The 23,557-nt window shown below is 44.6% G+C and overlaps 1 protein-coding gene across 8 annotated transcripts in view; it reads right to left on the reverse strand.

Moving 5' to 3' along the window:
• The window catches only part of ADA2 (adenosine deaminase 2), a 37,886-nt gene extending 31,352 nt beyond the window's left edge, over positions 1–6,534 (reverse strand). For 7 of the 8 annotated variants that reach the window (XR_005786742.1, XR_005786741.1, XR_005786743.1 and 4 more), the window contains exons 1-3: positions 6,422–6,490; positions 2,791–3,158; positions 237–462 (exon numbers count right to left, since the gene is read on the reverse strand). Coding sequence is in view for 4 of the 8 variants with exons in the window: in XM_040462608.1 (XP_040318542.1) it covers positions 237–462; positions 2,791–3,112 (548 nt within the window). In the remaining 4 variants the exon portion in view is untranslated. Of the gene's footprint in view, positions 1–236; positions 463–2,790; positions 3,159–6,421 lie in introns of all 8 variants that reach the window. The other variant, XM_040462610.1, reaches the window with a different exon arrangement.
• Between the last annotated feature and the right edge of the window lie 17,023 nt (positions 6,535–23,557).

Consider the following 23,557-nt stretch of genomic DNA (forward strand, 5'->3'; position numbering starts at 1 on the left):
TTTTTAAGTAGGCTTCTTGCCCAACACAGAGCTCAATGCAAGGCTTGAACTCATAACCTTGAGATCAACACCTGAGCTGAGATCAAGAGTCGAACTAGACGCTTAACTGACTGAGCCATCCAGGTGCCCTGATTTTAAGGACAGATTTTCATAAATGGGGTTGTACTAAGACATACCTGTACACCACCCACTACCTATGATGAGCATGTGACACATTCTTTCTGAACCACACTCACCTGTTGTCAAACTCAGTGACATTCTGTAGCTCCTTTCGATATTTCTCCAGCAAAACCCACTTTGAACATTCTGCTGGTTTAGGAGTGGGGGGCGCTGGATAAGCAAATTTGAACTTCAAGTACCCGCTTGGGGTGACACAGAAATGGCAGTGGGGCCTGTACGTGACATTTTTCACCAGCCAGTTCATACTCAGGATGCTGAAGTCATGGACGTGTAAGGCAGCCCCTGGAAAGGGAAGGAAGGCAGGGGTAGAAGTGAAGCAAAAGAGGTGAAATCCAGATTCCAAGGCTCAGGGGTTGTGAGGACAGTGCAGATGGACAAGAAGTGAGAATCACAAGGTTGCCTATCTGGCAGAGTTCCCCACAACTGCACATCATGTACCTTTCCCACTCCAGCGCAAAGACTTCCCAGGCCTACGTCTGCCATTATCTCCCCAGGATGGCCACTGCCTGCTTTGCTCTGGTTTAAGAAGGGAGCATCCCTCACTAGTCAGAAGCCATGATGACCTCATTCAAGAGAGGGAGCCCAGGGGAGCCTGGGTGGCTCAGTGGGTTAAGCGTCAGACTTGGGCTCAAGTCATGATCTCACAGTTTGTGGGTTCGAGCCCCACGTTGGGTTCTGTGCTACAGTTCAGAGCCTGGAGTCTGCTTCGGATTCTGTGTCTCCCTCTCTCTCTCTCTCTCTGCCCCTACCCCACTCACACTCTGGCTCTCTCTCTCTCAAAAATAAATAAACATTAAAAAGAGAGAGAGAGAGAGAGAGAGAGAGAGAGAGAGAGAGAGAGAGAAGCAGCCCAGGGGCACCTGTGTGGCTCAGTTGGTTAAGTGTCTGATTTTGGCTCAGGTCATGATCTCAGTTTGTGAGATTGAGCCCTGCATCAGCAATTCTGTCAGTGCAGAGTCTGCTAGGGACTCTGTCTCTCTCTCTTTCTGCCTCTCCCCCACACATGAGCTTGAGCTGTGTGTGTGTCTCTCTCTCAAAGTAAATAAATAAACTTTAAAAGGGGGGGGGAGGGATGAGCTTCAGCCCTTGCTCCCACCCTGGTCCTGTTTGCACAACTGTCCTCAGTCCTCTCAGCCTGTTCCCAGCGCCCACGCATTGGCTTTGCATTCCCTGCTTCCAGCCAGTATCTAGGCAGCTTCTGGCCTGCAGGCTTGCCATTGATGCCCTATGCTTCTTTCAGACCTGACACCAATCTAGACTACAGCACTCCTCAAGTCACAGTATACACTGTCCCTCTGCTCTTCCTGCTCTGTCTTAGCACCTGGCCTTGACACGGGCCACTTAGGTGTCACAGCTGTGTGAGCTTTGGCATGTCACCTCTCTAAACCTTATGTCCTCCATCAGGTGGGGATGTGACTTTACCAACTGCACAGTTGTTTCTTTGTTTTTTTAGTCTCCATATTTAACATTAAAATAAAAGAGGTATAGGGGCTCCTGGGTGGCTCAGTCGGTTCAGCGTCAGACTTCGGCTCAGGTCATGATCTCAAGGCTCCTGAGTTTGAGCCCCGCGTCGGGCTCTGTGCTGACAGGTGTGTCTTCCGCTCTCTCTGCCTTCCCCTGCTTGTCCTCTGCCTCTCTCTTTCTCTCTCTCTCAAAAATAAACATTTTTAAAAACCCAAAATGTTATAAAATAAGAGGTATAGAAAAGTCCTTGTAAACTGCAAACTGCTATTTACGTGTGCAGGATGGTAATTATTTTACTTCTCATAGAAATGTATATATACTATAGACATACACTACTAGAAATGTGTTTATTCAAGAGAAACTTTCACATCATACTCTGGTACCTCAGCCTGAGACGGGGCAGAAGAAGCAGATGTGGGAAAAGCTGTGAAGAAAGCAGTAGTTCCTATGGGCCTAGATACCCGCTTATGGGTGGACACCTCAGCTTTGTCAGGAAAGACAGTGATGCCCAGCACCCACTCCCTGCTGTCTGTCTGAGGCAGAGTCCCCTTGGAAGCAGGGCTCTGGGTTTCCAGGGTGAAGTGGCAGCCCCCTCAGACCGCCCCCTTCCTAGTCTGTGAAGCAAGAACAAAGGTACAGAGTAGCCAAGTGGGGTTCTTGCTGCTCCATTTATTTATTTATTTATATTAAAATTTTTTTAATGTTTATTTATTTTTGAGAGAGAGAGCACAAGAGGGGGCAGGAGGCAGGGGGGGGAGGGGAGGGGAGGAAGACAGAGAGAGGGGAGGGGTGGAGAGAAAGGGAGACATAGAATCCAAAGCAGCCTCCAGGCTCTGTCAGCACAGAGCCCAATGTGGGGCTTGAACTCATGAGCTGTGAGATCATGACCTTAGCCAAAGTCAGACGCTTAATCAACTGAGCCACCTAGGCACCCCTACTATTATTTTTTTAAGTAGGCTCCACACCCAATGTGGGGCTTGAACTCCTGACCCTCAGAACAAGAGTCACATGCTCTACCAACTGAGCCAACCAGGCACCCCTCACTGCTCCATTTAGAACAATAACAGCTCCAATAACAACACTAGCTCCAAGTTTAGTTCTCCCTACCTTCCCAGCACCCCCAAACCACCATCTCCAAACCTCTACCTTTTGGCATCTTCTTCAGGATATTAAACACCTCACTTTTCTCAATGAGAGTCTTGGCCTGGAAAAAGTGCATGCTGGGAGGGAACTTCTGGGTCCTCATCGCCTGTGTCACCTCAGCCTTTTTGAGGGCCATGAGCCTCTCATTGGCTAGCTCCTCCTGTTCGGTCAGCACCAACTGCCCCCCCAGCTGCATCATCTTCTCTCTCATCAACAGCTGGTTCCATGCTTCATCTATGGATATGGCTGAGCAGAAAAAAGGCATCGCCACGGCCAGAAGCAGGGAGAGCAGGGCTGGCCACCCAGATGGGCCATCCACAGGCATTGGGATGCCTGGAAGAGGAAATTGCTCAGATGGAAACCTGACAGGACTAAAGAAGGGAGTAGGTCAGCAAAAATGTGCAGATTTAAACGTCAAACTCTGATTTTCCTTCTACCACTCTGTTTTCAGATTACCAGGAGGCAGCATACAGAAGGGTTCTTCTCTGAGACCCCAGAGGAAAGACTTCCAAGTACAGACATGAAGGGGTTTCCCAAATAATAAGTCACCATAAGGCCTTCTTTAAAAAAGTGGACCTTTTCAGTCAGCAAGCCCTGCTCACACATAGAGGAAGACATTGCAATCAGATTTTTAGTGTTTCACTTTTTTTTTAAATGTTTATTTATTTATTTATTTTGAGAGCCAAAGAATGAAACGTGAGATCATGACCTGAGCTGAAATCAAGAGTCGTTGCTTCCACCAACTGAGCCACTCAGGCATCCTGAGTGTTTCACTTTTAAATATCACCAGAGAGTAAGAGATCACAAGACATATAAAAAAGCCTCTAACGTGATAAAGGAAGTTAAAAACAAACAAAACAAACAAACAAATAAACAAACAAAACCACACATGTACAGAGAAGGAAGACAAGAGAAGGAAATAAAAGAAAAATTCAAAAGAACCATACTTAATATCCTAAGAAGGATATGAAAAGATATTGTGCCCATAAAACAGTTACCGAGAATTATTATTATTATTTTAATGTTTATTTATTTATTTTGAGAGAGAGTGTTTGAAAGGGGGAGGGACAGAGAGAGAGGGAGAGGGACAGAGAGAGAGGGAGACAAAGGATCAGAAGGCGGGCTCTGTGCTCACAGCAGAGAACCCAATACAGAGCCTGAACTCAGGAACTGTGAGATCATGACCTGAGCCGAAGTTGGACCCAACAGACAGAAACACCCAGGTGCCCCAGCCACAGGGAATTATAAAAAATAAGCAGCATGAGGGGTACCTGGCTGGCTCAGTTGATGGAGCATGCAACTCTTGGTCTCAGAGTCATGAGTTTGAGCCCCATGCTAGGTGTAGATTCCTTAAAAAAAAAAAAAAAAAAAGGGACACCTGGGTGGCTCAGTTGGTTAAGTGACCAGTTCTTGGTTTTGGTTCAGGTCATGATCTGACGGTTCATGAACTTGAGCCCCAAGTCAGGCTTTGTGCTGACAGTGCAGAGCCTGCTTGGGAACCTCCCTCCCTCCCTCCCTCCCTCCCTCCCCTCTCTCTCTATCTTTTTCTCTCTGCCCCTCCCCCCACTTGATCCCCCTCTCTCTCAAAATAAATAAATAAACTTAAAAAAAAATAAGAATAAATTTCAAAATAGGGGCACCTGGGTGGCTCAGTTGGTTGATTTCAGCTCAGGTCATGATCCCAGGGTTGTTGGATGGAGCCCCGTGTCATTAAGATTCTGTCTCTTCTCTCTCTCTCCCTCTGCCCCTCTCCTCCTCTTCCTGACTCTCTCCCTCTCTCAAATAAAATAAATTAAATAAACAGAATGAGAAGAGCTTTTAGAAATTAAAAATACAAGAGCTGAAATCTTAAAATTTACTAGCAATATTATAAGATGGAATTGAAGACCATCTTTTAGAAATTAAGATGAAATAAGAGAGAAACAAATGAGATGACTATTGGCTCAGGAAATCCAACACCCAAATAACAGACATATCAGAAGAAAAAAAAAAAGAAAAAGAAAAAAATAGATTGGAGAAAAAAGTAAATAAGTAATACAAGAAATTAGACCACAATGTAAGACCTGCATCTCTGGATTGATGAGACTCTCTGGGATCCTATCACAGCACAACAATTACTCAATAGTCACACCATGAGATATCATCTTGATATTTCAGAACATTAGCATTCAAAGATTCTAAAAGCTTCCTAAAAGCTGCTAGTCCAGGTTGGCAGTGAGCAAGGATTGAACAGCGGAAGGAAAGAAACTCACCTTTAGTGGTCTCCTCCTTCTAGACACTGTTAGCACTTTACCTGCTTATTTATTTGAATTACATTTATGAAATGTGGGGCACCTGGCTGGCTCAGGTAGAGGAGCATGAAACTCCTGATCTCAGGGCCATGAGTTTGAGCCCCATGTTGGGTATAAAGATTACTGAAATAAATAGATATTTTTTTTAAAAAAAGGAATTGTTTCTTCATACTTCATAGTAGGATATGGTATCCTGGAAAGAATCAAGACTATAAATTGGAAGACCTCAGGATCAGTCCCAAATTAGGATGTCTTTAACCATGAGACCTTGGACAAACTGTTTAGTGTCTATGGGTCTCAGTTTTCTCATCTGTGAAAAGGGCAAATTATACTAGATCAGTGGTCCTCAAAATGTGATACATGTATCATTAGTGAACATGATATCACTGTTTAGGTTGAATAAAAAAATTTAAAAACAAGTTAATTTAAAGAAAGATATGAAATAAATAGAAATGCAGGGATATGATGAAAATGGAAAGCTTGCTAATCATTGAAATACATTATCTCCAAGGTCCTTTCCAGGGCTAACATTCAATTATTCAATGGTACATCAGACACCAACAGGGGATTTTAAGAAGGAACTGGACACTATTTACTCTAGTACCACAGCTATGGTAGGGTAGCTACCCGAATCAGAGAGTTGGACTTTTGAGGAACCCCCTCAATTTCATGAAGTCTTTGACTCTGTCTTGAGGCTACAGTGTTTGCCAACAGCTGAATCCTCTAGGACAAGAGGAGAGTGACATTTGTGTCACCATCCCACCCATCTCATGCTGTGTCTTCCAATCGACAGCCCCAGCCCCTTTCCCTCTTTCCTTACTAACACATAACAGAGGCCACTAAGTTCCTAAATCTCCAACTCTGTCCTCTCCAAGGACACCAGAAGTAGCTGTGTGCCCCAACATCTAGCAACTTCTCCTGGCCTGACAGATAAAAGTTTATCTAACACTGGTCCAGGACCAGCCTGCTCAAGCATAAGGAGAAATAATCCCTGTGATAATTACTGCTATGCTTACTTCATCTCTCTCCTCATGAAAAGTTTCTTTTACTTTTAAAAGAAGGTGCATGAAAACTCTATAAAAATAGTTTGTTCCCAGATTAAGAACGAGGAAACGGACCATGTGCATCTGTGACTCTGAGTGAATGTCCTTGGGCCCACAACCATTTTCAAAAGCCTGTTGTAGAGAAAGGCTATGCACTTCCTCCGCACCGAAAGTCACAAACTCACCTAAGGTAGGGGGCAGGGAGGCTGCTGCCAGGGAAACAAAGCCCGAGTGCCCAGCTTCCCAGCTACCTACTGGAACCTCATGAGCTGGACCCCCACCCCAGGGGATCCCAGTTACCTCAGAGCAGCTCCAGAAACTGCAGACTGTTTGCTGAGTCCCCCGACAGCTGTGTCAGAAGCACCAGAAAAGCTCACCATCCTCTTTTCACTTCCTGTTGGGGCAGGTTTCACTTCCTCTCAGCCTCATGTTGCTCGGGTCTCCAAAGAGAGGCAAGGAAGATAGTCTGGCAGAGCTGAGGCAACAAGTAGGCCTGCGTGTATGGGTTTACGTTTGTGTGCGTGTGTGAGCATTTATGCACTTGTGGGGTGATTTATGTGTGTGTTTATATGTGTTCAGGTGCATTTTGTGGCAGGTTTTTGTGTACATCTTTGTGTGTGTGCATGTGGGTTTATGCATGTGGGGATTATGTATATGTTTGGGGGGCAGTTGTATGCATCTTTGTATGTGTCTATGTGTTTATGTGAGTTTATATGCACGTGTGGGCTTATGTATGTTTTGGGGGAAGATATATGGGTGTTTGTGCATGAGATGTCATTGTAGGGTCCAGAACATAGCTTAGACAACAAGCGCCACAAAGAGGTACTCCAAAATCTGCTCATAAACTTTGGGAAGTATACCCCTCCTTAAAATGTGACTGTCAATTGTGGGGCAACCCACTAAACAGCGGGTAAAAAAGTAGATGTAATAGAAGGTACGTTTTAGGGGGAAAATCAGGGATCTGGAAGCACAGCAGTTGAGGAAATAAGGAGGGGTGAGGCAGGAGCTAGGGAGTAAGGAGGAGAGGCCAGAGGCAAGAGGGATAATGGCTCCTGAGGGAGAGCTGAGAGAACTGAGCCTGGCCATTCGTAGCTGTATGGCCTTGGCCTTGTTATTTAAGCTCTCTATACTTCAGGGGTGCCTGGGTGGCTCACTGAGCAACCAACTTGGGCTCAGGTCATGATCTTGGGTTTGTGAGTTTGAGCCCCACGTAGGGCTCTCTGCACTCAACACAGAACCTTCTTCAGATCCTCTGTCTCCGTCATTCTCCGTCTGCCCTTCCTGCTGGTACGCTCTCTGTCTCTCTGTCTCTCTCAAAAAAAAAAAAAAAAAAAAAAAAAGACTCTTTATGCTTCAGTTTCCTGATCTGAAAGTGGAAGTCATAAAAGCAATGACTACGTGGGTGCACTGTGAGAATTAAATGAAGAATGTGTGCAAAGTGCCTGGAGCATAGTAAGTTCTCAAGAAACAGTAGCCATTACTATTATGGGAAATAACTATAGTGATAGATCATCCAGGTCAAGGTAAATAAGACATGTGAGACTGTACCAGTGACTTCTACAGCACTTGCCTGCCATGTGCCCCTCTCCTTCCCAGCCCTGTCTCGGGCCGTCTGCCTCCAAAGACACCCACAAATCCTCCAGCACTTCCACTTCTGCATCTCCTGAACAACTGGAACTTCAGGGGCCCCTGACATCATCTTCTCCAAACAGTAAAAAGGTCATCTGTTTCATAAACAGCAAGAAATTAGCAAGTGACAACACAGAGGAACTAAGAATTCCCTCATCACAAGTTCAACATTAACTTGTTCAAAAGTCAGTGAAATCAAAAGAAACAAACAGGTAGTAAAGACAGACAAAATTGACTAAAGTACAAGGGTGAGAGGGCAAATTGCCAAATTGTGAACATAAATCACTGGAATATTTTTTAGGATACCAGATCAGAATTAAAGACAAAGCTTTTCTTGGTGCATCTGGGTAACTCAATCCATTAAGCATCCAACTTCAGCTCAAGTCATGATCTTGTAGTTCATGGGTTCGAGCCCTGTGTTGGGCTCTCAGGTGTCAGCACAGAGCCTGCTTCAGATTCTCGGTCCCCCCCCCCCTTTTGGGCCTTCCCCCCCCTGGGGGTTTCTCTCCCCCCCCAAAAAAAAAAAAAAAATTAAAAAGATAAAACTTTTCTTTCCAAAAGCTTTGGTTAAGAGTAAGAGCTAATGTTCACATCCCAAAGGCTCTGGAGACTCCAGCTCACAACTGGGCCAGGAAGTGCAGTAAGCCAGGGGAGGGAGGGCTGTGGGTCTTGAGGCTGGAGTTATTGCATCAGGCTGAAGCTGGTTGGGCCAGGGGAGTGGGGAACCAGATCTTGAGACAGAAACAGGGAGGAGAGGGGCGAGTGCATACCCGGACACAGGATCAGAAACAACAAACCCAAGCAGGGTCAGACCCGGGAGACTGACCTGCAGGATCTCCACACTTCTCTGCCTTCTGGAGCCCTGGGGGTGTGGCTGTAAGCACTGTTTAGCAGAGCAGGTGTGGCATCTGATGACAGCAAGCCCCAGTGTACAATGGTGAGAACATGCTGGAAGAATATTCTGCCACATGAGGAGACCATAAAATATGGAACAGGGCTCTGCTTTTTACGTTTTATTGAAGACAACCATCAGAAACAGAACTGGCTTTGTGTTCAGAATCTGAAAATCTTCAGGGCAGAAAAAGGGAACCAAAGCATCTTTTAGTGACTACAAAGCTTAACCTAAATGAAATGAAGTCTGAAAGGACAGGTGGGTTATGACCCTAAACTGGAGACAGGAGAGGATTTCAGAATTGAAGATGGTGTTTGACTACATAAATATTTGAGAACTATTTTCATTAAAACATTTCCCTCTCCCGTCAATACCATGAATCACATGCCATTGAGACGTGTAACATATGGCAAAGCATAGGAGATTTACTTATGGTTGAAGGTGTGAAGTGCTGGATCCACCACTTTTTTTTTTTTTTTAATTTATGTTTGAGAGAGAGAGAGAGAAAGAGACCTTGAGCAGGGGAGGGGCAGAAAGAGATGGGGGGCAGAAGATCCAAAGTGGGCTCTGCAAGCACTGTCAGCACAGAGGCCAATGCAGGGCTCCAACTCACAAACCTTGAGACATGACCTGAGCCAAAGTCAGAAGCTTACCAACTGAGCCACCCAGACACCGCTGGATATGCCACTTTTATACAAGATAAATAAGGTTTTCTGACCCCCAGAGTTAAATAAAAAAAAAAAAAGGAAATAATATCAGCTAAAACTTCTTGAGAATTATATATATTGCCTATTTTAATCCTTTAGTTGTCTTATAAGGTAGGGACTATTGCTAGCCCCCTCGACAAGAGAGTACACTGAAGTATTTGGAGAGAGGTAGGTCACTTGCCCAAAGTCACACAGCTGGTAATGAGTGGACTGTGGACTTGCACTCAGGCAGTTTCCACCTACTGCCTTACCTGCTGGCAAGGAAACAGGTCTTCAAGGTGGCAGGGAGCCACTGCTGTGGGAAAGTGGCCCTTGAGACAGAAGGGCAGATCCGGGTAGGAGAGCCCAATTAGCAAACGTGGGACCCAGGAACAGGTATTATCGGGCATAAGATGATTTTTGCAGATACTGGGAGCTTGCGCTTTTATTTATTTATTTATTTATTTATTTATTTATTTATGATGTTTATTCATTTATTTTTGAGAGAGAGAAGGAGACAGAGAATCCCAAGTAGGCTCTGTACTGTCAGAGTCTACCCTGATTTGGGCTCAAATCCATGAACCATGAGACCATGACCCGAGCCAAAACCAAGAATTGGACACCCAAGCAACCAGCTGAGCCACCCAAGCGCCCTGGAGCTTGTGCTTTTAATGGCCAAAGCAAAAAAATTAGCTCTTTCAAGGAATTGCTGATTGATTTTGAAAAAAATTCTTAACATCTATCATCTATGAGCTTAATGCCTTTATCTGCAATAAGGGGAGAATAACAATATTCCTCCTGCTAAGTTTTTTTACCAAGTAAGTGAGGGTGTGTGTTAAATTAATGCACATGAAAATATTTCTAAAACTACAAAGTAACTATGCAACTATACAATATAAGTAATGTTCCCTATACAAATCTTTTTAAACTGTTTTTTTTTCTGGCTTCTTAGAGCATGATGAACATAATTTGACCTTTCATTGATAAGTCAAGATCATCATTATGAACATTTATTATTATACTTTGTATTGCATACTATCACTATATTTAGTAATACTGTGACACTGTTTGATCCTGTCCTAAATGGCAGGGCTAGTATATACTTTTTATATGATTTTTCTGTTCCTCCCCATGCAGTTAATATTTACTTCTGGTGGGTCTCTTATCTAGCGATCTTCCCTGTAATGTGTTACTCCTTGTTGACTGTGGACTGAGACCCAGATAACTAAACTTGCAAGGAACGTGGGTCCTAAGTGAGACCTTCTCCAACTTTCTTATGAGTCAGAGTATATTCATAAATGCATGGACTGATTTTCAGTTACAGATGGGAGATCAAACATGTAAATTAACCTTAATTCCCCTCTAAAGCCTCACTAAAATGACAGTGAAGAGATTTATTATTTATTTGTTTGTATATTTATTTAAAATATTATCTATTTATTTTGAGAGAGAGTGTGGCGAAGGGGCACAGAGAGAGAGGGAGAGAGAGAATCCCAAGCAGGCTCCACACTGTCAGTGCAGAGCCCAACATGGGGCTCCATCTCACAAACCTTAAGATCATGACCCAAATCAAGAGTTGGTTGCTTAACTGACTGAGCCACACAGGTGCCCCAAAGAGATTTTTTTTTTAAAAAAGCATATTCCCGAGGTCAGGGTCCAAACACGAATTTTAAAGAGCACCTCTGGGGGCGCCTGGGTGGCGCAGTCGGTTAAGCGTCCGACTTCAGCCAGGTCATGATCTCGCGGTCCGTGAGTTCGAGCCCCGCGTCGGGCTCTGGGCTGATGGCTCAGAGCCTGGAGCCTGTTTCTGATTCTGTGTCTCCCTCTCTCTCTGCCCCTCGCCCGTTCATGCTGTGTCTCTCTCTGTCCCAAAAATAAATAAACGTTGAAAAAAAATTTTTTTTAAATAAAAAGCATATTCCCATAAATATGAAAAAAACAGGAATGGAGAAAATAACAAAATACTTTTGGAAGCTGGGAGGTAGATAAACAAGTGCAAATAACTTAGAAGATGTAAAAAAGTAGAATCTTATGGGCGCCTGGGTGACTCAGTTGGTTAAGCACCAACTTCAGCTCAGGTCATAATGTCACAGTTCATGGGTTCAAGCCACTTGTGGGGCTCTGTGCTGACAGCTCAGAGTCTGGAGCCTGCTTCAGATTCTGTGTCTCCCTCTCTCTCTCTGCCCCTCCCCTGCTCATGTCCTGTCTCTCTCAAAAATAAATAAACATTAAAAAAAATTTTTTTTAAATAGAAAAAGGTAGAATCTTAAACCAGCAGTGAGTACATCTAAGAAACAACCTTGGGTACTTCTGGAAGTAGGGTGAAGGCAGATTGGGAACAGGAGGAACAGAGGACTGACTGGAAACCTTTGTTTTTTAATGTTTATTAATTTTTGAGAGACAGAGAGAGAGAGACAGAGTGCAGAGTGTGAGCAGGGAAGGGGCCGAGAGAGAGGAAGACACAGAATCTGAAGCAGGTTCCAGGCTCTGAGTTGTCTGTCAGCATAGAGCCTGACATGGGGCTTGAACTCATGAGCCGTGAGACCATGAACTGAGCCAAAGTTGGATGCCCAACAAACTGAGACACCCAGGAGCCCCTAGAAACCTTTTAAAGGAATGCCTAGGAAAAAAGCCTTGCAAACTAGAGCTTTTTTTTTTTTTTTTTTTTTTTTTTTAAGCAATGTGTACACCCAACATGGGTCTCAAACACATGACCCCAAGATCAAGAGTTATGCGTTCCACTGACTGAGCCAGCCAGGCCCCCAAACTAGAACACTTAAACACAAGGACAAAACCAGACCCCTAGAGCTAGAGACATTCTTCCTGTACTCTTCAGCAGAGCACTGCAGATTTGTTTTGGGGAAGAGTAAAACAGTTTCTGGCCTAGTTAAGCATGATGTACAGGGCTCCTGGGTGGCTCAGTTGTTTAAGCGGCTGACTTCAGCTCAGGTTATGATCTCACCGTCTGTGAGTTTGAGCCCCACATTGGGCTCTGTGCTGACAGCTCAGAGCCTGTAGCATGCTTTGGATTCTGTATCTCCCTCTCTCTCTACCCCTCCCCCAGTCGTGCACTGTCTCTCTCTCTCTCTCTCTCTCAAAAATAAATAAACATTAAAAAAAAGGAAAAAAAAGGATGGTGTATCATGCTAAAAATGAAGATAATATTGAAATATTGCACACTAAACAAGACTTTCTTCCCTACTAGTCTCTCAGACATCAGCAACCAACTTCATACCAAGAAAAGGGAAAAGCCTTCAACCAAGAAAAGGGAAAAGCCTTCCCTGGGGCTTTCACCAGCCCCCAAGAATAGCCCTAAAGATACTGACAGGGATTTACCAGATCACCCCTCCCCATGTACACAGGGCTTATAGCATTACCCCATTCTTAAATAGAAGCAGACATCCAGGAGCCACTACATTTGAGGAATCTATTTTATGACAGAGCAAAAAGTATCATGGAAGAAAGAGAACGGGGAAAGCAAAGAAAACTCCATCTAACATTATGTGTCAGAAAGGTAAAAGAAGGTATTGTACCCATGAAACAAGAACAGGATGCTATAAAGAAGGGATAGTCAAAGGGTGAAAAATAACTTAGCAGGGGTGCCCAGGTGGCTCAGTCAGTTAAGTGTCTGACTTTGGCTTAGGTCATGATCTCACAGTTTGTAGTTTGAGCCCCACATCAGGCTCTCTTGCTGTCAGCATAGAGCCTGTTTGGGATCCTCTGTTGCCCTCTCTCTCTGCCCCTCCCTCTCTGGTGCTCTCGGGCCCCCCCCCCCAAATAAATTTTAAAAAATAACTTGGCAAAAATGAAGGAGAGTAAAAGTGAAAAACTAGAGAAAAGTTGAATGATAAAGTTAACATCTTCCAGAAGGTAAAACAAAAGGAAGATTGAAGGGAAAAGATTTTTTTTTTAAGAAAAAAATCAAATGTATGAAAACTGCACATTGCAGAAAGAGAAAGCAGAGTGGAGAAAAACCAAAGAAACCATTCAAGAAAACATCTTAGAACAGAAAGACCTGTGAGTCTAGACAGAAAGGGTCCTTGGGAAGCCCACCAAACAGATGAAAATGAGCCCCACCAAGGCCATCACAGTGAAGTTGTGGGGACTTTGGGGACAAAGTGAAAAACTCCAAACCATCTATAACAAGAGGGTGAACCAGAAGAAAGGAATTCAGGGGATCCAGGAAACAGAGCAGCTAACACAAGAAAGGGACAGAGCCCAGAGCAGTGCTGTATCCCTGGGGGCAACCAGTCAGTCCTCCAGCAGCTGGAGCTGGGAAGAGCCTCTGGGGAAGCATTTTGTCAGGATGAAACTGGTAGGATATCTAATATGTTTGGTTGCATTAAGGGTTTCCGAAAAGAGAATTTGAGGATGAATAAGGGGGAAAGATATAGAAACTAAATAAGCAAGCAAAAGACAATTATGAATTCCATGAAATACAGATTGTGCTGAAAAGGAAAAGTTATCATGGTGAACTACATAGCTTAGCAGTGTCCACACATGATTATTAATACAGCACCGAATATAGAATTAACAAAATCATATAAATACATAGGGATGATGGAGAGATAGGAAAACGTGGGTGTGGTGGTAGAAGTAGGGGGAAGAGCTGAGAGATACCTACATCTTCAACAGCAGGAAGCCTGCAGCTAATGCCTAAAACAAAATAAATCGAGAATAGCAGTATAAAAAGTTATTAGGGATATGGAGGGAGGTGCTACACGTTTCAGCTGAAAGGCTTGGAGAGCCTCCGGGAGAACAGCATGGCGGGTGAGGGGGCTGTAGGGTAGGGGTCAGTCCTGTGGAACCCTCTGACTCTTAAACAATGGGCCTGAGTGCACGGCATGGCCCCAGTCAGACTGCCTTCTTCCTGTTTTTCAGGCTGCTGGGTCTGCCAGTGAAGTGACCTTGCAGAGTAGAGAGATGAGTGGTATCATACACAAACCACAAACGTTACACCCCAGCAGAGCTCAACAGATGGTCACTAACCAAAGACTGGAGAATTCCTACAGATGAGCCATTTCATGTTTCTAAAAAGCAAACTCTGAAAAGTAAGACTGAGGGATCCAACGATTCATCACCCTTGAAATTATTTGCTCAGGGTCTACCTGCTTTGTCAGATTGCAACACTTAGTAAATACATGTTCAAAAATCGTTAATATTTATTTAGTGCTTACTGTGTCCCATACACTATGCTCAAATGCATTACCAGCATTGTCTCATGTGGTCCTCGGGACAACTCTGTGAGGTGGAGAATCTGCCCATTTTACACATTCAGAAGTACAGCCCAGAATCAGTTTTTTATGTCAGGCAAGGGCATAAAACACCATTCTGTTCTACTGCCTTCTGTGTTATCTTTTTCTAAATGTACTTCTTTTTTCCAGCTCTGTTGAGCTATAACTGACATATGATATTTGTTTAAGTTGTACAACATGATGATTTGATATATATATGTATTGTGAAATAATCACTACAATAAGTTTAGTAAACACATCCATCACTTCACATAATTACCATTGTGTGTGTGTGTGTGGTGACAACACCCAAGATTTACCTCTTAGCAACTTTCAAGTATATGCTACAGTGTTGTTAACTATAGTCACCATGCTGTGCATTAGATCCCCAGGACTTACTCATCTTCTTTCCATGTTCCCTTGTTCCTTGCCAAATTCCCAATGACTTGCAGAGTGCTGGCACACAGTAGATTCTCAATAAAGATTTCTGGGGTTTTTTAATTTTTTAATTTTATTTCTTTATTTTGAAAGTGACAGAGACAGCGTGAGCAAGGAAGCAGCAGAGAGAGGAAGAGAGAGAGAGAACTCCAAGCCTGCCTGTACAGAGCCTGACGCTGAGCTCAATCTCACAAACTGAGATGATGACCTGAGCTAAAATCAAGAGCTGGATGCTTAACAGACTGAGCCACCCAGGCACCCCTAAATATTTGTTTTTATTGTCCCTTTTGTTGGGATGCAAACAGAGAAAGGGAACCTATAGAGAGAAGCCCTTCAGCTCATGTCTCTCTTAATATTGTCACACAGTAACTGAGGAAACTCTAATGTCTAAAACTCAACTTTGCTCATACTGACTTTTTTACCTCCTTTCCTCACAGCACCTGATCCTCTTCCAATTTTCCCTTCTTCATTAAGTGGCACCTTCATCCACTCAATTGCCTCTGTCAGAAACCTGACTCCCCCTGTAGAAGACCAGGAATGGCTGATGCAATCCGTGTCTCCCACACCAACCTTCACCAGACGCTGCCTGGCCCCCTGCATAGGTCTTGTCATCCACATATTCCTCTGCCATTGCAAACCCAACATGAGGCCCCAACATCTCTCATCTGCTCTACATTAATAGCTTCCACTTTTGTCCCTTTCTATTTATTGTCCCGATCTAAAAGCACAAAATCTCAGCATGTCCCCCATGGCCCTTCCTGCTAAAAATCCACTACACTAAGAGTAAAATCCAAACTCCTTTCCTCAACCTACTTGGCCATGTTTTATCTGGTCCTGGGACTATCTCTCCACTGTCTCTCCCCACTTGCTCCATTTTGCCCACTGGCCAACCTTCTTGTAGCGTTTCACGTGTAGTGAACGTTTGCACTTCTAAGAGTTTTCAAGTGTGATTCCCTTTGCCTGGAATGACCTCTCCTCTGCTCTATCAGGCCAACTCCTGTTCATTGTTCAGGCCTCAGTGTAAATACTTTTCCTCAGGGAAATCTTCAGTGAACACCCTGCAATCTAAATACAGTTCCTCTGTTACACTCTTCATAATACCCTTATCTTCTTCTTCTGCAGTATGTGTCTAATTTATAATTTTGCATTTATGTATTTCCATGATTGTTTATTTGATATACTTCTTCATATTGGAAATTGCTTGAGGGCTTTCTGAACGGTTGTTTACTGTGGTGTCCTTAAGGAGTACACAGTGTCCAGCCCAGAGTAGATACCCACAAACATCTGCTGCAGGCAAGCAAATGGCAGGTAGGAATGTACAAATGAATGAGTGAAAGAAAGTATAGAGGAAAAGAAAATTCTGAGTGTTTGCTGCAGGTAGTAGACATTTGAGTTTTCTCAACCTGGTGTAATGGAGAAGAGGTAAATAAGATCAGTGTCTTGCAAAGGATGGTGAGTCAGCACAGACATTCACCTACATGGCCTGTGTCTGTGCCATCTGCAGAAAATTATAATAAACAGATAAGTCTATGTCAGTGATGTAAATGGTGCCCCCTAGAATTGTGCAGTTCTCATCTTGCACAATCACACCTGACAGCCTGGGAGGTGATGATAAATGCCAATGGCGTATCGATAAGGGCTGGATGTTCTTGTTTGTTTGTTTTTCATTTTATCCATCTTTGGTGAAACACTGAAGTATCTCTAGGAACCAGACCTTGTCTTGGAGTAACCTTATCTTCCATTGTTTTGTGGCTAGTCTCCAAAACACACTCTTTGCAAGCACCAACATTTACCTTTGCCCTCTCCACAATTTTCATTGTTCCATTCTTATTTTTCTTTTCCTATTTTGGGGGGAGAGCGGAGTGGCAGTTTTTTCTTTATTACACCTGTCATACCTGATGAGCCTGTATTCTGGTCCTTTGCTCTGGCAAGTTCAGAGATTCAATCACACCTATAAATGTGTCTTGCCACCTTGAAAGTGGGTTCTGAATCCAAAGACAAGAATTGGCCTCTAGTCTGACTGTGCACATTTTGGCCAGCATTTTCTCTGCTATACATGTGAGGACCTTAGCTTTCTTGGGGTAACACCATCTGTGGACAGGGTAACAGCAGGACCACCTGCACCTCCTGGCCTGGTGGTTGCTGTGTGATTCTTGAGCATGGTAGGAAAGGGCCAGCTACCTCAGAAATCCAGATATCTACCCAACTGAGTATTTTTTTTTTTAAGTAAGCTCTACACCCAACATGGGCTTGAACTCGTGACCCAAGATCGAGAGGCGCACAACTGAGCCAGCCAGGCGCTCCTCACTTGCTGAGTATTGCCTCCTCCAAGAATTCCATTCTGCTTATCTAGCCTGCAAAGCACAAACGATTTTCTCCTCTCTGAAGGAGAGACATTAGTAAAGCAAATCAGCATGTCGTTCTTCTAAAAATGCTCCAAAGGTTTCCCAGAATACTTCACTAGCTTCATTGCTCACCCCACAATCTCCTGCTAGTCATACCGAATTCCTCGCCATTCCCTCGAACAAGCCAGGCTCCTGTTGCCTTCAGGCCCCAGCACATAGTCACATGGGAAGATTTTTCATTCCCCTTTGCTTGGCCAACTCCTATTTTCCAATCTTAGCTGTACTGTTTTTACTCTCAGAAGTCTTGGCTCCTTCTCCCAGGACAAAAATCAAGTCAGATGCTGGTCAGGTGTTCCTTGCATGCTCAGCCCTCAACACTAACACCACATTGAAATGTTCCAGGTACCTGTGTGTTTCTACCTCGAAGATGCACCTTCTCTGATGGCAGAGACTCACTCATCAAGCACTGTGCTCGGCATCTTACAACTACTCCATAGATGTTTGTTCAGTGGATAAGTAAATGAAAGAAGCCACCTAGTTTCCCTTACCTTTTTCAGGCTTCAGTTCTTGTCACTGAGGGAACATCAGGAACAGGGTCTTTCAGCTGTTCACTGACAGCCTCTGTTACTCTGATTTAAGCAGGTCTTTTTCCCCCAAAGTACACTTCCTTATCCCTGTTGTACATTTCTCCACCTCTTCTTTAGTCCCCAAGGCTCCATCCAGAGCCTCCCAATATGACTATTCAGGGGGATCCCAGGAGGCACCTGTCTGTGCAAGGAGATAGAGACAGAGGCGCAGAGAGAAAGAAACTGAAGTAAAGAGAAACAGGGAGCAGAGGAATCCATGCTTTCTGACAGCCTCTTTTTTGCTCTGCCCTTTACCTCCCAAATCTGAAGGACATACTATTGTTTCTATTGTACAAGGTGTGGCCACTGGGGCCCCAAGGCTTCAACAGCCAGCGTGTCTCGTCAGTTCTGCAGCTTCCAAGAGGTGGGACCGGGTAAAAATAGCTCTCCACTGAGCCTGTACCATGGGCTCAGCCCAGGACAGGGATTGTTCCATGTAATGCTCATGGTAACCTCAGGAGATAAGCCATTTATCCCCAGTGGGCAGGTGAGGAACCTGAAGTCCAGGGAAGTCAATAAACTCCATCCAGGTCACATAGTAAGGGACTGAGCCAGGACCACTGCACCTGCCCTGTGCTTAAGGCCCTCTAGGGGAGGAAAACAGAAAGTATGTGAAAAATAAAGCATACAAGATCACTGGAGGGAAGAGGGGTTCTGGAGCAAGGACTCCATATGTACCTCAGTCTCCTTCACCAAGAGGGGCCAGGAGGCCATGTGTACATCACACCTCTGGAGAATGAGTTGACAGTGCCCACTGCACAAGCCCTCACCACCTTCTTACTGGACACTTCTATTTGCCCTTCCTTCCCATGACTACCCAGGGGCCAGTATTGGCTCTCAGGCCACTTGCTTTCCATAGGATCCTATGGTCAATTCTTCCATTCATGCAGACATAAGAATGTTGGTCCCAGCTCTCCATTCTCAACCTTGACTACACTTTAGAATTACCTGGGAAACTTTTGTAAGCCACACACATCTAAGCCCCACCCCAGACCAATTAAATCATAGTCCCTGGGCTTGGGTCTTGGGTACTGGTATTTTTTTAAAAGCTTCCCTAGTGATTCTCATGTGCAGCCAGATCTAAAAACCACTGCATTTTAGGAGACGGGTCCATATGGAAAAGTTAAATTGCAATATATGGCATTATCTACACACACAAAAGACCCAAATTCTTTGGGGGTCAGGGAGGGGAGTTGGTGACAGCCTCATAAAGGAGGTGAGATTTGACATGACCTTGAGCAACATCCAGAGGAAGGAGGAGGGAGACACCAGAGGAGGAAATGACAGGAACTTGTGCTTTCCTCCTCCTGCTACACAGGGCCCATCCAGACTCTTCCACTCCTCAGTGACATTTTACCCAGGATGGGGGTCAGCAAAGGCAAGCTGAAAAGAGTTCCAAGTATGAAGGTTTATTTTGAGGCACATTTAAACGGTGCCTGATAGTTGATGAACTGGAGAGAAGAGAAAGGAAAAGTAGAGAGAACAGGAGAAAAATACTTGCTCTCCTCTGCCCCCATCACTCCATCCTCCTCCCTCAAACAGAATCAGGTCCTCTCCACTCCTCACTGAGATGAACTCCTGTGCTCTCATCACCAACCATGGAGACTCTTTCAAAACAGGCAGCTCAGAAGGCAATGCCTGGTTCCTTTGCTCCCAGAGCTCAAAGCAGTGCCGCCAGCTGTCTCCATGTCTGCAGCTTCCCCTAAGGAGACACACGGGTGGCACAGGCTGAGCCCAGGGAACCAGCTATGAGGTGTGGGCATCTGTCTCCTGAGGCCACACCCTCTCTTTACTCCCCTCTCCAGATGCTGATGAAAATGTGCTTGCAGCTCTGTTTTATGGAGAGAAACTGAGGTCCACTGGAAGGAAATAATATTAAATATATATATTTATTTATTTTTGAGAGAGAGAGAGAGAGAGAGAGAGAGAGAGACAGAACATGAGTGGGGGAGGGGCAGAGAGAGAGAGAGAGAGACAGAATCTGAAGCAGGCTCCAGGCTCTGAGCCGTCAGCACAGAGCCCAACATGGGGCTCGAACTCACAAACTGTGAGATGATGACCTGAGCTGAAGTCAGACACTTAACCAGCTGAGCCACTCAGGTGCTCCCATCACTGGAGGAAATAATCTGTGGACAGTGATACACCAGAAGTTCCAAGCTAAGGGTAAATTACCCCAGATACCAGTTCAGGTGGAGGAGGTGGGTCAGCATGGACAACAGGGCCACCTCTGTCTTCAAAACATTCCCCAAATAGGGCTAAGAATACCTCCACAAGTATGACCTACTTTTCAGACGTGCTGATGTCTAGGATAGGGTCAGTCCCTGTGGGCTCAAGATCAGGGTGTGGGAGGGTGTGTGTGCCTGTGTGCCTCCCCTCACCACCCCCAACTAACCAAGAATATCAATTTGCATCATGAATTATTCTAGAAGTGTGTCAGAGCAACCACCTAGGCAACATTTCCTTACCCCCAACGCAAATGGAGAGATTTGGGGTGACTCCACCTCCAAACCTGGAACCTGGGGAGTCTGTGTTAAAATGCAAATACAAGGGCCTTAAATATTTTTAAAGGTGTAATATAAGAAACAAACTGCCCAGGGGCCAAAAGGATTACCTTTTATATGCAAATGCAATAATGTATGTTTAAATGCAGTTTTTGTCAGGGTGATGAGCTGACTCAGGCTGGAGGGAAGGGGCCACCTGGGTGGGCTCCAGTGCATAATAAAAACCCCACCAGGGCGGAGAAGAAAAAGGGGATGCAATAACCTGGGAGACTAGATAAGAAATTCTGGGGGCAAGCCAGCATGTAGAAAGAGGACCAGATTCCTGGGGTCAGTAACTAAGGGTGACAAGACTTTCACTTCCACCAGAAATCTGAGTAGTCATCTGGGGCAAAAAATAGGCCAGGAAGGTGCTATCTCAGAAACCAGAGGCAGGAACTCAGAGCAAATGGAGAGCGCCCTGCCTTAGTGGCCCACACTTCCTCTCCTGCAGCACCCCCCTCTCCCCCCTCCCCTCCTGCTCAACTCTAACTCTTCTTTCCAGGAGCGTGCTCAGCTGTGGATTACTTGAATGTGGGACTATGTTGAATTTTATTTTGATATTCCCAGTGCCTGGCATTCATTAAGTGATCACTGATGAAGGAATGATTAATTATTTGCTTCTGTTTTCCTTCTCATCCATTCACCAAATATTTGCTGAGGTCAGCCGTATGGGAGGCAATAGATTGCAATTGAGAGAGACAGAACGTGAAGAAATGATCAGCTAATTCTACACGTGATAATAATTACATTTAGGGTATGAAAGGATAAGAATTGCATAGAAGGGAGACCCAACCCAGAGCAGGGGGTACAAAACAGTTCCTCACAGGAAAGGACATCTCAGATAAATCTGAAGGATGGATAGAAGTTAGCCAGAGGAAGAATTGTTCCAGGCCTAGAGAAGAGCAAAGGTCCTGAGGTAGAAAGTTTAAGGGACTGAAAGAAGGATGGAGGCTGAGTGGCAGCAAAGGAAAGTAAGTAAAGAAAATGGTGTGATGCAGAGAGGAAACAGTGTATATTCACCTCCATCTAGAAGCCCTGCCCCTTCTGGTGCACTGAGCCATTACAAGGAAATCCATTCCAATGGATTCAAAACAGATTTGCATCCATCTCACTGCTTATCCTTTTCTGGTCTTCCCAGGGTCCAGGTCCTGCGTTTGTTTCTTGGTCTGCTTTTCCACAGTACCTGAACGTGGCTTAGGGAGCAGCCCTCCTTTCCTGCATGGATGACTGTCAGATACTGAACGGGCAGTAACCTCCCCCTGGGATTGATTGGCAGTGTAATAGCGGTGACAGTGACTTGCAGAGTGTTGTGGGGGATTCATCCTGGCCTGGTGAGTCACCAGAGTGAGTGTGAAGGGGTGAGCAGAGCAGGCCCCCTGAGGAGCTCTTCCGGATACTTCAGTCACTTCCATCTCTTACTGAAGCTGGAAGTTGAGGCCCCCACAAGACCTAATGGGAGGAAGCAGACTTGTGCTCAGGGCGATGGGGGATTGAGCAGGTAGGAGAGAGATAGTATGTGCCTTGAGTGCCCAAGCCCTGCTGTGAACTGGGTTTACTGTTTCAGGTGAAGATGAATCCAAACAACTGGATAAAACTCATGAAAGAAGCAGAAGTTGCCAGGGAAGCCAGAGAACTCCCAAAGGCTCAAAAGAAGTGACTGTTTTGAGTCAGAGCTTGAACACCATCCAGGTCAGAAGGGAGTAATAACTGAGAACCTGAAATGGAATTTCCTTCTTTTTTCTTTTTTTCAATGACTTTATTTTTAAGTAATCTTTACATCCAATGTGGGGCTCGAACTCACGACCCCGAGATCAAGAGTCACATGCTCCACTGACTGAGCCAGCCAGGTGCTCCAGAATTTCCTTCTAGACAGGTTTGCAGAGTGAGTTGGGGATAGGGTGGCACCGTATACTTTCTGGAGGCACAACCTCAGGGGATGTCATTCAGATCAATGTCAATTTGAGATTAAAGGCGCCCCTTGGCAGTGTGCAGTATGGCAGGCCCGTGGAGGGACAGTATGGTCAGAGGCCCTAGAGAAATGCTGGAAATGCTTTTGGAGGAGCTGAGACTGTCTCCAGGTCCAGCAAGGATTCAGATTCACAAATTTAAGCAAAAGCTTCCATTTCCTGGGCTACTGCCTGCGGACAAGCTGGGTACCTATGAGACTGTGACCAAACCAACTTGTCACTAGCCTTAGAAATGTTTGAACACTAAAAAAAAAAGAGGGAGAGAGGGGCACCTGGCTGGCTTGGTAGTTAGAGCACATGACTCCTGATCTCAGGATTGTGGCTCAAGCCCCATGTGGGGTGTAGCAAGTACTTAAAAATAAAATCTTAAAAAATAATAATAATAAACTTTAAAAATAAAATAAAAACAAATCAGTGGTCCCATGCAAGAATGACATTTATGTATATGGAGTCACTGACAGCTATTGACTGTAACAGAATTTTGGAAACAGACCAACAGTCCATCAGTAAGAGATGGGTTAAGTAAATTATAGTATCCACTTATGGAGAATTATGTTTTATAATGATAGATGAAGGGTCACCTGGGTGACTTAGTCAGTTAAGCATCTGACTCTTGATTTCAGCTCAGGTCATGATGTGACAGTTCATGAGATTAAGCCCCAAGTAGCACTTTGTGCTGACAGTGTGGAGCCTCCTTGGGAGTCTCTCTCTACCTCTCTGTTTGCCCCTCCCCCACTTATAATCTCTCTCTCTCTCTCTCTCAAAACAAATAAAGAAACTTAAAAAAAAAAAAAGGATTCTCCTCCCTTTCCCTCTGCCCCTCCTCTGCTTGAGCACACTCTTTCTCTCTCTCTCAATAAATAAATAAATAAATAAATAAATAAATAAATAAAAGATGAAGAACTTTTTTCACTATGCACTACAAGAAAAATATCTCCAAACTACATTTAAGTTAAAAAAAAAAAAAGCACAGTGCCAAAGTGTGAAGCGTGTACAATGTGCCACCTTCAATATAAGCAAGGAGAAGAAAGAATAATATATATTCATTACTGTGTTTGCAAAAAGCAACTCTGGAAGAA

Source organism: Herpailurus yagouaroundi, unplaced genomic scaffold (genome assembly GCF_014898765.1).
Source record: "Herpailurus yagouaroundi ecotype Mexico unplaced genomic scaffold, PumYag 355, whole genome shotgun sequence".
NCBI classification, from domain to species: Eukaryota; Metazoa; Chordata; class Mammalia; order Carnivora; family Felidae; genus Herpailurus; species Herpailurus yagouaroundi.